Raw genomic sequence first — 13,408 nt, 5'->3', positions numbered from 1 at the left:
TTTGAGGATTAGTGACCTTCTAAAAGGTCATAGGGAGGGTGATTGTACCTTCTTAAAAGGTCATGGAGGGTGAGTTTACCTTCTAAAAGGTCATGAGGTGTGAGGTTGTACCTTCTAAAAGGTCATGGAGGGTTGAGGTTGTTCCTTCTAAAAGGTCATGGAGGGTGTGAGGGTTACCTTCTAAAAGGTCATGGAGGATGTGAGGTTGTTCCTTCTAAAAGGTCATGGAGGGTGAGGTTGTACCTTCTAAAAGGTCATGGAAGGTGAGGTTGTTCCTTCTAAAAGGTCATGGAGGGTGAGGTTGTACCTTCTAAAAGGTCATGGAGGGTGTAGGTTGTTCCTTCTAAAAGGTCATGGAGGTGTAGGTTGTACCTTCTAAAAGGTCATGGAGGGTGAGGTTGTACCTTCTAAAAAAGTCATGGAGGGTGTGAGGTTGTACCTTCTAAAAGGTCATGGAGGTGAGGTTGTTCCTCTAAAAGGTCATGAGGGTGAGGTTGTTCTTCTAAAAGGTCATGGAGGTGAGGTTGTTCCTTCTAAAAGTCATGGAGGTATGAGTTGTACCTTAGTCTGTTTAACAAGACAAAATGTCCTAATAATTACTATTATCTAACCTGGAGGCCGTGTCTCTTTATTTTCCCTGTGTGTGTGTGTGTGTGTGTGTTGTGTGGGTGTGTGTGTGTGGTTTGTGTGTGTGTGTGTGTGTGTGTTGTGTGTGTGTGTGTGTGTGTGTGTGTGTGTGTGTGTGTGTGTGTGTGTGTGTGTGTGTGTGTGTGGTGTGTGTGTGTGTGTGTGTGTGGTGTGTGTGTGTGTGTGTGTGTGTGCGTGTGTGTGTGTGTACGTGCGTGCATGCGCAGGCTGGCAACGTGCGTGGTAACAGGGGAGATGGTGGAGGAGCTCATTCTCTCTGGCGCTGACATCATCAAAGTGGGCATCGGGCCAGGTGGGTGCTTCAGTTTAAGTGTTCCCCCTGGCAAGGTGGGTGCATGAATCTAAGTGTTCCCGGAGGCAAGGAGACTGTCCACATCTGTTCCATCTCTACACACACGCCAATCTACCTAACTGCTTCGGGCAACAAACAAAGACATTCAATAAATCCTCTAATGCAGCATAAAGGGATGTTGTAATGACCGGGGTGAGGAATTACAATAGACTATATTATGGTGTTGTATTAATGAACTTCTTTGATATGTAACAGTAATAATGAATAACGTCTCTATTGACAGGCTCAGTGTGCACCACCCGTATCAAGACCGGGGTGGGCTACCCTCAGCTCAGCGCTGTTATCGAGTGTGCAGACTCCGCCCACGGCCTCAAGGGACATATTATCTCAGTGAGACCCCCCCTTTGAATACACACACTAGACTGTAGATATGCTATCCAGTTGTTTGAGTCATCTCTCTATTAAGTTGTCTTGGGGTTGGGTCAGGGACTGACAAAGTATTGGATGACAAGTTGTTTGAGGCATTTCTCTATTTGTTAGTAATACAGAAGCAGCCATGACAAACACATTTTGGTGCGATAATTTCTGTAGCAACGTGTTACCTCTAGAGGGCAGTATTAGTCTTAAAATGGAAAGAAGCAAACATTTTTATTTTATCTTTATTTAACTAGTCAAGTCAGTTAAGAACAAATTCTTATTTACAATGATGGCCTAGGAACAGTGGGTTAACTGCCTTGTTCAGGTCAGAATGACAGATATTTACCTCGATCTAGCAACCTTTCGGTTACTGGCCCAACGCTCTAACCATTATTGAAATTGCAAAGTGATGACCACATTAAAATCTAAAAGCTGGACAACTCCAACAATGTCTTTCTCTTCCACAGGATGGTGGCTGCAGTTGCCCAGGCGACGTGGCTAAAGCTTTCGGTATGTGGACCCCCTAACACACGTGTCAAACACATTCCATCAGAGGGCCGAGTGTCTGCAGGTTTTCGTTCCTCCCTTGTACTTGATTGATGAATTAAGGTCACTGATTAGTAAGGAACTCCCCTCACCTGGTTGTCTAGGTCTTAATTGGAAGGAAAAAACAAAAACCAGCAGACCCTATCCTAACAGAACCACCTGACTTCATAACTGCCGTTCGTACATTGAGCGTGAATGGTCGTTAGACTGTATTAACAGCAGGGCCTTGTTCAACGAGGAGACACCATTTTGAACTAGCTGATCTTGTCCATGGCTGGTTGCTGATTGGCTTCCATCCTCATCCACAGGTGCAGGGGCTGACTTTGTGATGATGGGGGGCATGCTGGCGGGACACGACCAGTGTCTGGGTGAGGTCGTCCAGAAGGATGGCAAGAAGGTCAAGCTGTTCTATGGGATGAGCTCCGACACCGCCATGAAGAAATACGTAGGGGGAGTGGCCGAGTACAGGTGAGACACAGTCACCTAACAACCACTATCAGTCAATATGGGCAAGAGCATGCTAAATGACCTGTTGAATGTTACTGTGAGGGGGCCTGCTAAATGACCGGTTGAATGTTACTGTGAGGGGGCCTGCTAAATGACCTGTTGAATGTTACTGTGAGGGGGCCTGCTAAATGACCTGTTGATGTAACTGTGAGGGGGCCTGCTAAATGACTGTTGAATGTTACTGTGAGGGGGCCTGCTAAATGACCTGTTGGATGTAACTGTGAGGGGGCCTGCTAAATGACCCTGTTGGATGTAACTGTGAGGGGGCCTGCTAAATGACCTGTTGAATGTTACTGTGAGGGGGCCTGCTAAATGACCTGTTGATGTAAATGTGAGGGGGCCTGCTAATTGACCTGTTGGATGTAACTGTGAGGGGCCTGCTAAATGACCTGTTGAATGTTACTGTGAGGGGGCCTGCTAAATGATCTATTCAATGTTAATGTGAGTGGGCCTGTCAAATGACCTGTTGGATGTAACTGTGAGGGGCCCCTAGATGACCTGTTGGATGTAACTGTGAGGGGGCTGTCAAATGACCTGTTGGATGTAACTGTGAGGGGGCCTGCTAAATGACCTGTTGAATGTTACTGTGAGGGGGCCTGCTAAATGACCCGTTGAATATTACTGTGAGGGGGCCTGCTAAATGACCTGTTGGATGTAACTGTGAGGGGGCCTGCTAAATGACCTGTTGGATGTAACTGTGAGGGGCCTGCTAAATGACCTGTTGGATGTAACTGTGAGGGGGCCTGGTAAATGACTGTTGAATGTAACTGTGAGGGGGCCTGCTAAATGACCTGTTGGATGTAACTGTGAGGGGGCCTGCTAAATGACCTGTTGGATGTTACTGTGAGGGGGGCCTGCTAAATGACCTGTTGAATGTTACTGTGAGGGGGCCTGCTAAATGACCCGTTGAATATTACTGTGAGGGGGCCTGCTAAAGACCTGTTGGATGTAACTGTGAGGGGCCTGCTAAATGACCTGTTGGAAGTTACTGTGAGGGGGGCCTGCTAAATGACCTGTTGGATGTAACTGTGAGGGGGCCTGCTAAATGACCTGTTGGATGTTACTGTGAGGGGGCCTGCTAAATGACCTGTTGGATGTAACTGTGAGGGGGCCTGCTAAATGACCTGTTGGATGTTACTGTGAGGGGGCCTGCTAAATGACCTGTTGAATGTTACTGTGAGGGGGCCTGCTAAATGACCTGTTGGATGTAACTGTGAGGGGGCCTGCTAAATGACCTGTTGAATGTTACTGTGAGGGAGCCTGTCAAATGACCTGTTGGATGTAACTGTGAGGGGGCCTGCTAAATTACCTGTTGAATGTTACTGTGAGGGGGCCTGCTAAATGACCTGTTGGATGTAACTGTGAGGGGGCCTGCTAAATGACCTGTTGGATTGTAACTGTGAGGGGGCCTGCTAAATGACCTGTTGAATGTTACTGTGAGGGGGCCTGCTAAATGACCTGTTGGATGTAACTGTGAGGGGCCTGCTAAATGACCTGTTGGATGTAACTGTAGGGGGCCTGCTAAATGACTTGTTGAATGTTAATGTGAGGGGGCCTGCTAATGACTTAATGTTAATGTGAGGGGGCCTGCTAAATGACCTGTTGAAATGTTACTGTGAGGGGCCTGCTAAATGACCTGTTGGATGTACTGTGAGGGGGCCTGCTAAATGACCTGTTGAATGTTACTGTGAGGGAGCCTGTCAAATGACCTGTTGGATGTAACTGTGAGGGGGCCTGCTAAATTACCTGTTGAATGTTACTGTGAGGGGGCCTGCTAAATGACCTGTTGGATGTAACTGTGAGGGGGCCTGCTAAATGACCTGTTGGATGTAACTGTGAGGGGGCCTGCTAAATGACTGTTTGAATGTTACTGTGGAGGGGCCCTGCTAAATGACCTGTTGATGTAACTGTGAGGGGGCCTGCTAAATGACCTGTTGGATGTAACTGTAGGGGCCTGCTAAATGACCCTGTTGAATGTTACTGTGAGGGGCCTGCTAAATGATCTTTAGATGTAAATGTGAGGGGCCTGCAAATGACCTGTTTGGATGTAACTGTGAGGGGCCTGCTAAATGACCTGTTGGAATGTAACTGTGAGGGGGCCTGTCAAATGACCTGTTGGATGTAACTGTGAGGGGCCTGCTAAATGACCTGTTGAATGTTACTGTGAGGGGCCTGCTAAATGACCTGTTGGATGTAACTGTGAGGGGGCCTGCTAAATGACCTGTTGATGTAACTGTGAGGGGGCCTGCTAAATGACCTGTTGGAAATGTACTGTGAGGGGGCCTGAAATGACTGTTGAATGTTATGTGAGGGGGCCTGCTAAATGACCTGTTGGATGTAACTGTGAGGGGGCCTGCTAAATGACCTGTTGGATGTAACTGTGAGGGGGCCTGCTAAATGACCTGTTGAATGTTACTGTGAAGGGGGCCTGCTAAATGACCTTTAATGTTACTGTGAGGGGCCTGTAAAATGACCTGTTGGATGTAACTGTGAGGGGCCCTGCTAAATGACCTGTTTGGATGTAACTGTGAGGGGGCCTGTCAAATGACCTGTTGGATGTAACTGTGAGGGGGCCTGCTAAATGACCTGTTGAATGTTACTGTGAGGGGGCCTGCTAAATGACCTGTTGAATTTTACTGTGAGGGGGCCTGCTAATGACCTGTTGGATGTAACTGTGAAGGGGGCCTGCTAAATGACCTGTGGAATGTTACTGTGAGGGGGCCTGCTAAATGACTTGTTGATGTACTGTGAGGGGGCCTGCTAAATGACCCTGTTGAATTGTACTGTGAGGGGGCCTGCTAAATGACCTGTTGGATGTAACTGTGAGGGGGCCTGCTAAATGACCTGTTGGATGTTACTGTGAGGGGGGCCTGCTAAATGACCTGTTTGATGTTACTGTGAGGGGGCCTGCTAAATGACCTGTTGGATGTAACTGTGAGGGGGCCTGCTAAATACCTGTTGATGTTAACTGTGAGGGGGCCTGCTAAATGACCTGTTTGATGTAACTGTGAGGGGGCTGCTAAATGACCTGTTGGATGTAACTGTGAGGGGGCCTGCAAATGACCTGTTGAATGTTACTGTGAGGGGGCCTGCTAAAATGACTTTGGATGTAACTGTGAGGGGCCTGCTAAATGACCTGTTGAATGTTACTGTGAGGGGGCCTGTAAATGACCTGTTGATGTAACTGTGAGGGGGCTTAAACTGACCTGTTGGATGTAACTGGAGGGGCCTGCTAAATGACCTGTTGGATGTTACTGTGAGGGGGGGCCTGCTAATGTACCTGTTGAAATGTTACTGTGAGGCGGGCTGCTAAAATGAACCGTTGAATGTTACTGTGAGGGGCCTGCTAAATGACCTGTGAGATGTAATGGTTAGAAGTTGAGCTGGCCACTTTACATACTCTTTGATGTATACTCGTTGAGTGGAGCTCTGCTATATAATGACCCTGTTGAATAAGTAACTGTGAGGGGCCGCCTAAACTGACACTGTTGGATGTAAACTGTGAGGGGCTGCCTAAATGACTGTTGGATGTACTGTGAGGGGGCCTCGAATTATCTTTAACGTAGCCCGAAATGACCTGTTGAATGTTGTACCTGTGAGAGCGGCCTGACTTGACCCTTAAATGACTCATGCACATTGGTACTCTGGATGTAATGCTCGAGGGTGGCCTGATGTCCAACAATGACCTGTTGGAATTTCTGTGAGCGTTCGGAGGTCTCTTATATAATGACCTGTTGGATGTTAACTGTGAGGGGGCCTGTAAATGACCTGTGGATGTACTGTGAGGGGGCTGCTTAAATGACCTTTGGATGTTATGGAGGGGGGCCTGCTAATGACCTGTTTGAATGTTACTGTGAGGGGGCCTGCTAAATGACCTGTTGAATGTTACTGTGAGGGGCCTGCTAAATGATCTATTTCAATGTAATGTGAGGTGGGCCCCTAAATGACCTGTTGAAATGTTACTGTGAGGGGCCTGCTAAATGACCTTGTTGAAAGTAACTGTGAGGGGCCCATAAATGACATGTTGGATGTAACTGTGAGGGGCCTGCTAAATGAACCTGTTGGATGTAACTGTGAGGGGCCTGATACAATGAGCTATTGAATGTTAATGTGATGGGGCCCCCTAAAATGACCTGGTTTGAATGTTTACTGTGAGGGGGCCTGCTAAATGATCTATTGAATGTTAATGTGGAGGGGGCCTGATACAATGACTGTTGAATGTTACTGTGAGGGGGCCTTGCTAAATGACATTTACATTTACATTTAAGTCATTTAGCATAAATGACCTGTTGGATGTAACTGTGAGGGGCCTGCTAAATGACCTGTTGGATGTAACTGTGAAGGGGCCTGCTAAATGACCTGTTGGATGTAACTGTGAGGGGGCCTGCTAAATGACTGTTGGATGTTACTGTGAGGGGGGCCTGCTAAATGACCTGTTGAATGTTACTGTGAGGGGGCCTGCTAAATGACCTGTTGAATGTTACTGTGAGGGGCCTGCTAAATGACTGTTAGTGTAATGTGAGGTGGGCCGCAAAATGACCTGTGAATGTAACTGTGAGGGGGCCTGCTTAAATGACCTGTTGACAGTACTGTAGGGCCTGCTAAATGACCTGTTGGATGTAACTGTGAGGGGCCTGCTAAATGACCTGTTGATGTAACTGTGAGGGGGCCTGTAAAGACTATGAAATGTAATGGTGAGGGGCCCTAATGACCTGTTGAATGTTACTGTGAGGGGCCTGCTAAATGATCTATTCGAATGTTAATGTGAGGGGCCTGTAAATGAACCTGTTGAATGTTACTGTGAGGGGGCCTGCTAAATGAAATTACATTTACTTAAGTCATTAGCACTAAATGACTGTTGGATGTAACTGTGAGGGGGCTGCTAAATGACCTGTGGATTGTACTGTGAGGGGGCCTGCTAAATGACCTGTTGGAATGTAACTGTGAGGGCCTGCTAAAATGACCGTTGGAATAGTTAACTGTGGGGGGCCTGCTAAATGACCTGTTGGATCTGTAACTGTGAGGGGCCTGCTAATGACCTGTTGGATGTAACTGTGAGGGGCCTGCTAAATGACCTGTTGGATGTACTGTGAGGGGGCCTGCCTAAATGACCTGTTGGATGTAACTGTGAGGGGGCCTGCTAAATGACCTGTTGGATGTTACTGTGAGGGGGCCTGCTAAATGACCTGTTGAATGTTACTGTGAGGGGGCCTGCTAAATGACCCGTTGAATTTTACTGTGAGGGGGCCTGCTAAATGACCTGTTGGATGTAACTGTGAGGGGGCCTGCTAAATGACCTGTTGGATGTTACTGTGAGGGGGCTGCTAAATGACCTGTTGGATGTAACTGTGAGGGGTTTCAAATGACCTGTTGGATGTTACTGTGAGGGGGGCCTGCAATGACCTGTTGGATGTTACTGTGAGGGGGCCTGCTAAATGACCTGTTGATGTAACTGTGAGGGGGCCTGCTAAATGACCTGTTGGATGTAACTGTGAGGGGGCCTGCTAAATGACCTGTTGAATGTTACTGTGAGGGGCCTGCTAAATGACCTGTTGGATGTAACTGTGAGGGGGCCTGCTAAATGACCTGTTGAATGTTACTGTGAGGGGCCTGATAAATGACCTGTTGGATGTAACTGTGAGGGGCCTGCTAAATGACCTGTTGGATGTAACTGTGAGGGGCCTGCTAAATGACCTGTTGGATGTTACTGTGAGGGGGGCCTGCTAAATGACCTGTTGAATGTTACTGTGAGGGGCCTGCAAAGACCTGTTGAATGTACTGTGAGGGGGCTGCTAAATGATCTATTTCAATGTTATGTGAGTGGGCCCCTAAATGACCTGTTGAATGTTACTGTGAGGGGGCCTGCTAAATGACCTGTTGAAAGTAACTGTGGGGCCCATAAATGACCTGTTGGATGTAACTGTGAGGGGGCCTGCTAAATGACCTGTTGAATGCAACTGTGAGGGGGCCTGCTAAATGACCTGTTGGATGTAACTGTGAGGGGCCCCATAAATTACCTGTTGGATTGTAACTGTGAGGGGGCCTGCTAAATGATCTATTGAATGTTAATGTGAGGGGCCTGATAAAATGACCTGTTGAATGTTACTGTGAGGGACTTGCTAAATGACCTGTTGAATGTTACTGTGAGGGGACTTACTAAATGACCTGTTGGATGTAACTGTGAGGGGGCCTGCTAAATGACCTGTTGGATGTTATTGTGAGGGGGCAGATGGAGAATTAGTACTTAGAAGATTGAACTTGTTGATGTGAAGTTGCATGGTATCTTCATTGTTTTGTGTATAATACCCAGTGAAATACATTTATTTTACCCACCTTTGTTATTCAAAATCCAACTGCTGCTACCAATGTGATGTAAAAGGCAAAGTTTAAGTGTCCTCTGAATAAAAATGATTTGTAATCATGATCAGTAACATCACCATGATGTTGCTTGAACATTGTCTCAGCGTTATCAGATATACTGAGTTGGTGCTGATGTTCTCCTCTCCCTCTGCAGGGCGTCAGAGGGTAGGACGGTGGAAGTTCCTTACAGAGGAGATGTAGAGAACACCATCAGAGATATCCTAGGGGGCCTCCGCTCCACCTGTACCTACGTAGGAGCTGCCAAACTGAAGGAGCTCAGTCGCAGAACCACCTTTATCAGAGTCACACAGCAGGCCAGCACCATGTTCCACTAATCACACACGAACAGGAAAACACGCACACCTACCGCCATCACTACAAATGTGTTTCTCTCTGGACCTCTGTTGTAACATGCTCTGCATATTTGGTTATTATGTAAAATTGTGAGTAATATTATCAGAACATGATTTAAAACATTCAGTCTGCTCTGCAGAAATAAAATATGCAAGAGCCTGTTAGGGTTGCTTGAAACCTTACTACTCTGTCCATACTCAGTGGATATTACTTAGATATTGCAATAACTGCATGCTGGCTTTGAGTGCTTTACATGACGATTCCCTCTCTAGACTGATAATATTAAAGGTGCAATGCAGCCGTTTTTATCTCAATATCAAATCATTTCTGGGTAACAATGAAGTTCCTCACTGTGATTGTTTTCAATTTAAGTGGTCAAAAAGAAACAAAATAGCTTCTTAGCATACATTTTTTTGCTAGGACTTGTCTGGGAGTGGTCTGAGTAGGGAGGTGAAAACTGAAAACTAGCTGTTATTGGCAGACAGGTTTGTAACTCTCTTTCTTATCGGTCTATTAAGTAATTTACTGCCTGGTGATAGGCAGGCCAAAACTCTATGCCACCAAAACAGGTGGTCTTTTCAAGCAGCTCTTACACCAAAAGGGCATTAACATCATTGTCACAATTTCACAGTATTATTCCTATCTCATAGTGTGGAAAAAAATATAAAACACAGGAAACGCACGTTTTTTTGATGGCACTTGGCCTTTAACTTTATGAAGCCATTGCTGAATGTAATGTTAGGATGTGTTGTACTTTATAGTAGCTCTTAATGTGTCTGACTAAATAAGATCAGGCTTCAGCACAGTGAGAGGGTTAATACAGTGTGGTAGTGTCTGCTTTTCTCTGCTTTCTGTGTGACTGTGAAAGTGCTCTGGGTGTGGCGGGAAGAGAAGGGAAGCACCATCAGGGCAGTGGAATGTCAGGAATTCTGGGTTAACTAACTGCGGGGCTGTGGACTCACTCACTGTATTACACTGCTGTTGGGTTAACTTACTACATCGCTGTATTACACTGCTGTTGGGTTAACTTACTACATCGCTGTATTACACTGCTGTTGGGTGGGTTTAACTACTCGGTGGACACAATCAACTGTATTACACTGCTGTTGGGTTAACTTACTACATCGCTGTATTACACTGCTGTTGGGTTAACTTACTACATCCTGTATTACACTGCGTTGGGTTAACTTACTACATCGCTGTATTACACTGCCTGTTGGGTTAACTTACTACATCGCTGTATTACACTGCTGTTGGGTTAACTTACTACATCCGCTGTATTACACTGCTGTTGGGTTAACTTACTACATCGCTGTATTACACTGCCGTTGGGTTAACTTACTACATCGCTGTATTACACTGCTGTTGGGTTAACTTACTACATCTCAGCTGTATTACACCTGCTGTTGGGTTAACTTACTACATCGCTGTATTACTGTACTGGAACGTTCAAGGATTAAACATTACTGTAAAACAAACATACTGTAGCCTTCCTGCTGTAATCGTAATGGAGTTCCCAAAAAGGATTTGAGAGGCCTTTGTCGTGAGTAAATGTGAACATATCTGGATTAAGATCTGTTGTGTTTGTTCAGCTGTTGAAAACTGTGGAACACTGCATACAGGTAATAAGCATTGATATGTGCAGTAGTCAATGTCTTTATTTTTCATATTAAGGATAATAGCCACAGAAGAATGTTGTTTGTGATAGATTCAGACTCAGTTCAATTGCAAGCATGTACACGTGCACAGGGTCTCGATATGTATCCATACGAACACACTACTTACAATGTAAGCCCAATACGTTGCTACATTCTAAGTAGTAGTCTATGCTAGTGGCTATAGTGGAACACAGCCAGCCATGAATGGCGAGTCTGGCCTGGTTGTAGTCAGCAGACATAGTAACAGCCCTGATCTGTTTTCAGTGCAGTCCTCTACACTGACACATACTCAAATGAATGAGCCCAGGTCTAATGCATAATGATACTCCAGACAGCCACGTCTGTCTGTCTGTCTGTCTGCTTACACCCACAGCCCATTAACGAGCTACTTTACAGTACACAGTGTACCTATGACTCTCTGGAAGAACATATCTGTACACGCACAGAGAACATGCAGTGAGTAGATGTGTAGATATTTGCCTGTGTGTATGTGTGTGACGGGTGGATATGTGTGTGTGTGTATGTGTGCCTGTGTCGGGTAAGTGTGTGTGTGTTTGTGTGCGCATGTGTGTGCCTGGCGCATGGGTGTGTGTGTTGGTAGAATTACAATGAGTCAGCCAAGGTTACATAGTTTGAATGTGAATGGAAGGCCCTCTTTTGATGAGAAACATCTAGCTACGTGTTTGTTGATGTAGAGGATATGGTAATTACATGTTTGTTGGATGTAGAGGATATGGTAATTACATGTTTGTTGTGTAGAGGATAATGGTAATTACATGTTTGTTGGATGTAGAGGATAATGGTAATTACATGTTTGTTGGATGTAGAGGATAATGGTAATTACATGTTTGTTGATGTAGAGGATAATGGTATTACATGTTTGTTGGATGTAGAGGATAATGGTAATTACATGTTTGTTGGATGTAGAGGATAATGGTAATTACATGTTTGTTGGATGTAGAGGATAATGGTAATTACATGTTTGTTGGATGTAGAGGATAATGGTAATTACATGTTTGTTGGATGTAGAGGATAATGGTAATTACATGTTTGTTGGATGTAGAGGATAATGGTAATTACATGTTTGTTGGATGTAGAGGATAATGGTAATTACATGTTTGTTGGATGTAGAGGATAATGGTAATTACATGTTTGTTGGATGTAGGGATAATGGTATTACATGTTTGTTGGATGTAGAGGATAATGGTAATTACATGTTTGTTGGATGTAGAGGATAATGGTAATTACATGTTGTTGGATGTAGAGGATAATGGTAATTACATGTTTGCTGGCAGTAGAGCACTATTTCCACAGAACCTCTGCAGATAAAACAAGCCACAGATGTGTTGTCTACTGTACTGTAGATTCCTCTCAAGTTACTGAAGTATGCATCTGGAAACGAGTGCCACAGAATTAGTTTTGGCTAGCAAACCAGCTAAATGCTAACTGTAATCAAAAGGCCGGAACTTGCATTGGCACTGTTATTTTATTAGTTTGTGTATACTGAAACAATACACTGGAACTGGTATACAGACATTTTATTTTTTAACAAATTTGTTCACAAATATTGTTTTATTATTCGTAATAATAATGAAATTAATTCTAACTAGAAAACCTGCAAGCACCATCAAAAGAAAATAACCATAAAATCCAAGAAACTTGAGACTTGAGTGTATCCTACAAATAGACACACCACAATTAGAAAATAGAATTTCAATTGTAACCTTTTTTAAATTAGTAATTTTTTTATATATAAAAAGCTAGTGCAAGTACAATATTTTACACAAATTACAGAGTATGCACTCATATGATAACAAAACAAAAGAAGAAAGGTTTTCTCTTTCCCCGATACCAGCTCCTAACTATCTAAAGCCTGTACGCACTTTGTGTGGTTTCATATTTTACTGAGTAAGGTACAAACCATTTTCCCCTCTCCAAAGACCTCCACTTGATACAGGCCAGAATCTTCCGTGTCACATCATGGACATACAATACCTAGATTTGGCTCACACATACTTTCACATTGTCACTTTCTAACATGGCTCCTGCAATATTCATATACAATTTACAATATTCTCAAAAAAAATACTTGATTTAAACATATTATCTTTGGGGCCCTGAGTTTCTCATGAATATGTGATCTGACCAGAGTTTTTCCTTTTCAAAGTCACATGGTCAGGGAAAACTCAAACCCCTAGTCATCTTGTCTGACTCTTCCAATATGCAATATGAACATATAGTTCACATATACAGTACCAGTGAAAAGTTTGGACACACCTACTCATTCAAGGGTTTTTCTTTATTTATACTAGATTCTACATTGTAGAATAATAGTTAAGACATGAAAACTATGAAATAACACATATGGAAATCATGTAGTAACCAAAAAAGTGCTAAACAAATCAAAATATAGCCACCCTTTGTCTTGATGACAGCTTTGCACACTCTTGGCATAGAAAATAGTAAACATAAAGTAAAACCCTTCAATGAGTAGGTGTCTCCTACTTTTGACTGGTACTGTAGGTCCAACATTATTATCACACTGTGGCCAATCTAGTTTCTTCATCTATGCCTTTTTCTGCCCAGTATAAAGTGAGAAGAAACATAAAATATATCCACGTCCTCT

At 44.3% G+C, this 13,408-nt stretch overlaps 1 protein-coding gene across 1 annotated transcript in view; it reads left to right on the top strand.

The window, feature by feature from the left end:
- The window catches only part of LOC112068879 (GMP reductase 1), a 49,948-nt gene extending 40,744 nt beyond the window's left edge, over positions 1-9,204 (top strand). The window contains exons 8-12 of the mRNA XM_024136095.2: positions 864-940; positions 1,224-1,330; positions 1,825-1,867; positions 2,212-2,371; positions 8,925-9,204. Of these exons, the coding sequence (XP_023991863.1) occupies positions 864-940; positions 1,224-1,330; positions 1,825-1,867; positions 2,212-2,371; positions 8,925-9,105 (568 nt within the window). The 3' untranslated portion in view covers positions 9,106-9,204. The remainder of the gene's footprint in view (positions 1-863; positions 941-1,223; positions 1,331-1,824; positions 1,868-2,211; positions 2,372-8,924) is intronic.
- The last annotated feature ends 4,204 nt before the right edge of the window (positions 9,205-13,408 follow it).

Source organism: Salvelinus sp. IW2-2015, unplaced genomic scaffold (assembly GCF_002910315.2).
Source record: "Salvelinus sp. IW2-2015 unplaced genomic scaffold, ASM291031v2 Un_scaffold778, whole genome shotgun sequence".
NCBI lineage: Eukaryota > Metazoa > Chordata > Actinopteri > Salmoniformes > Salmonidae > Salvelinus > Salvelinus sp. IW2-2015.
Note: the sequence above shows the minus strand (reverse complement) of the source record. Positions and strands in the feature narration are given on the sequence as shown.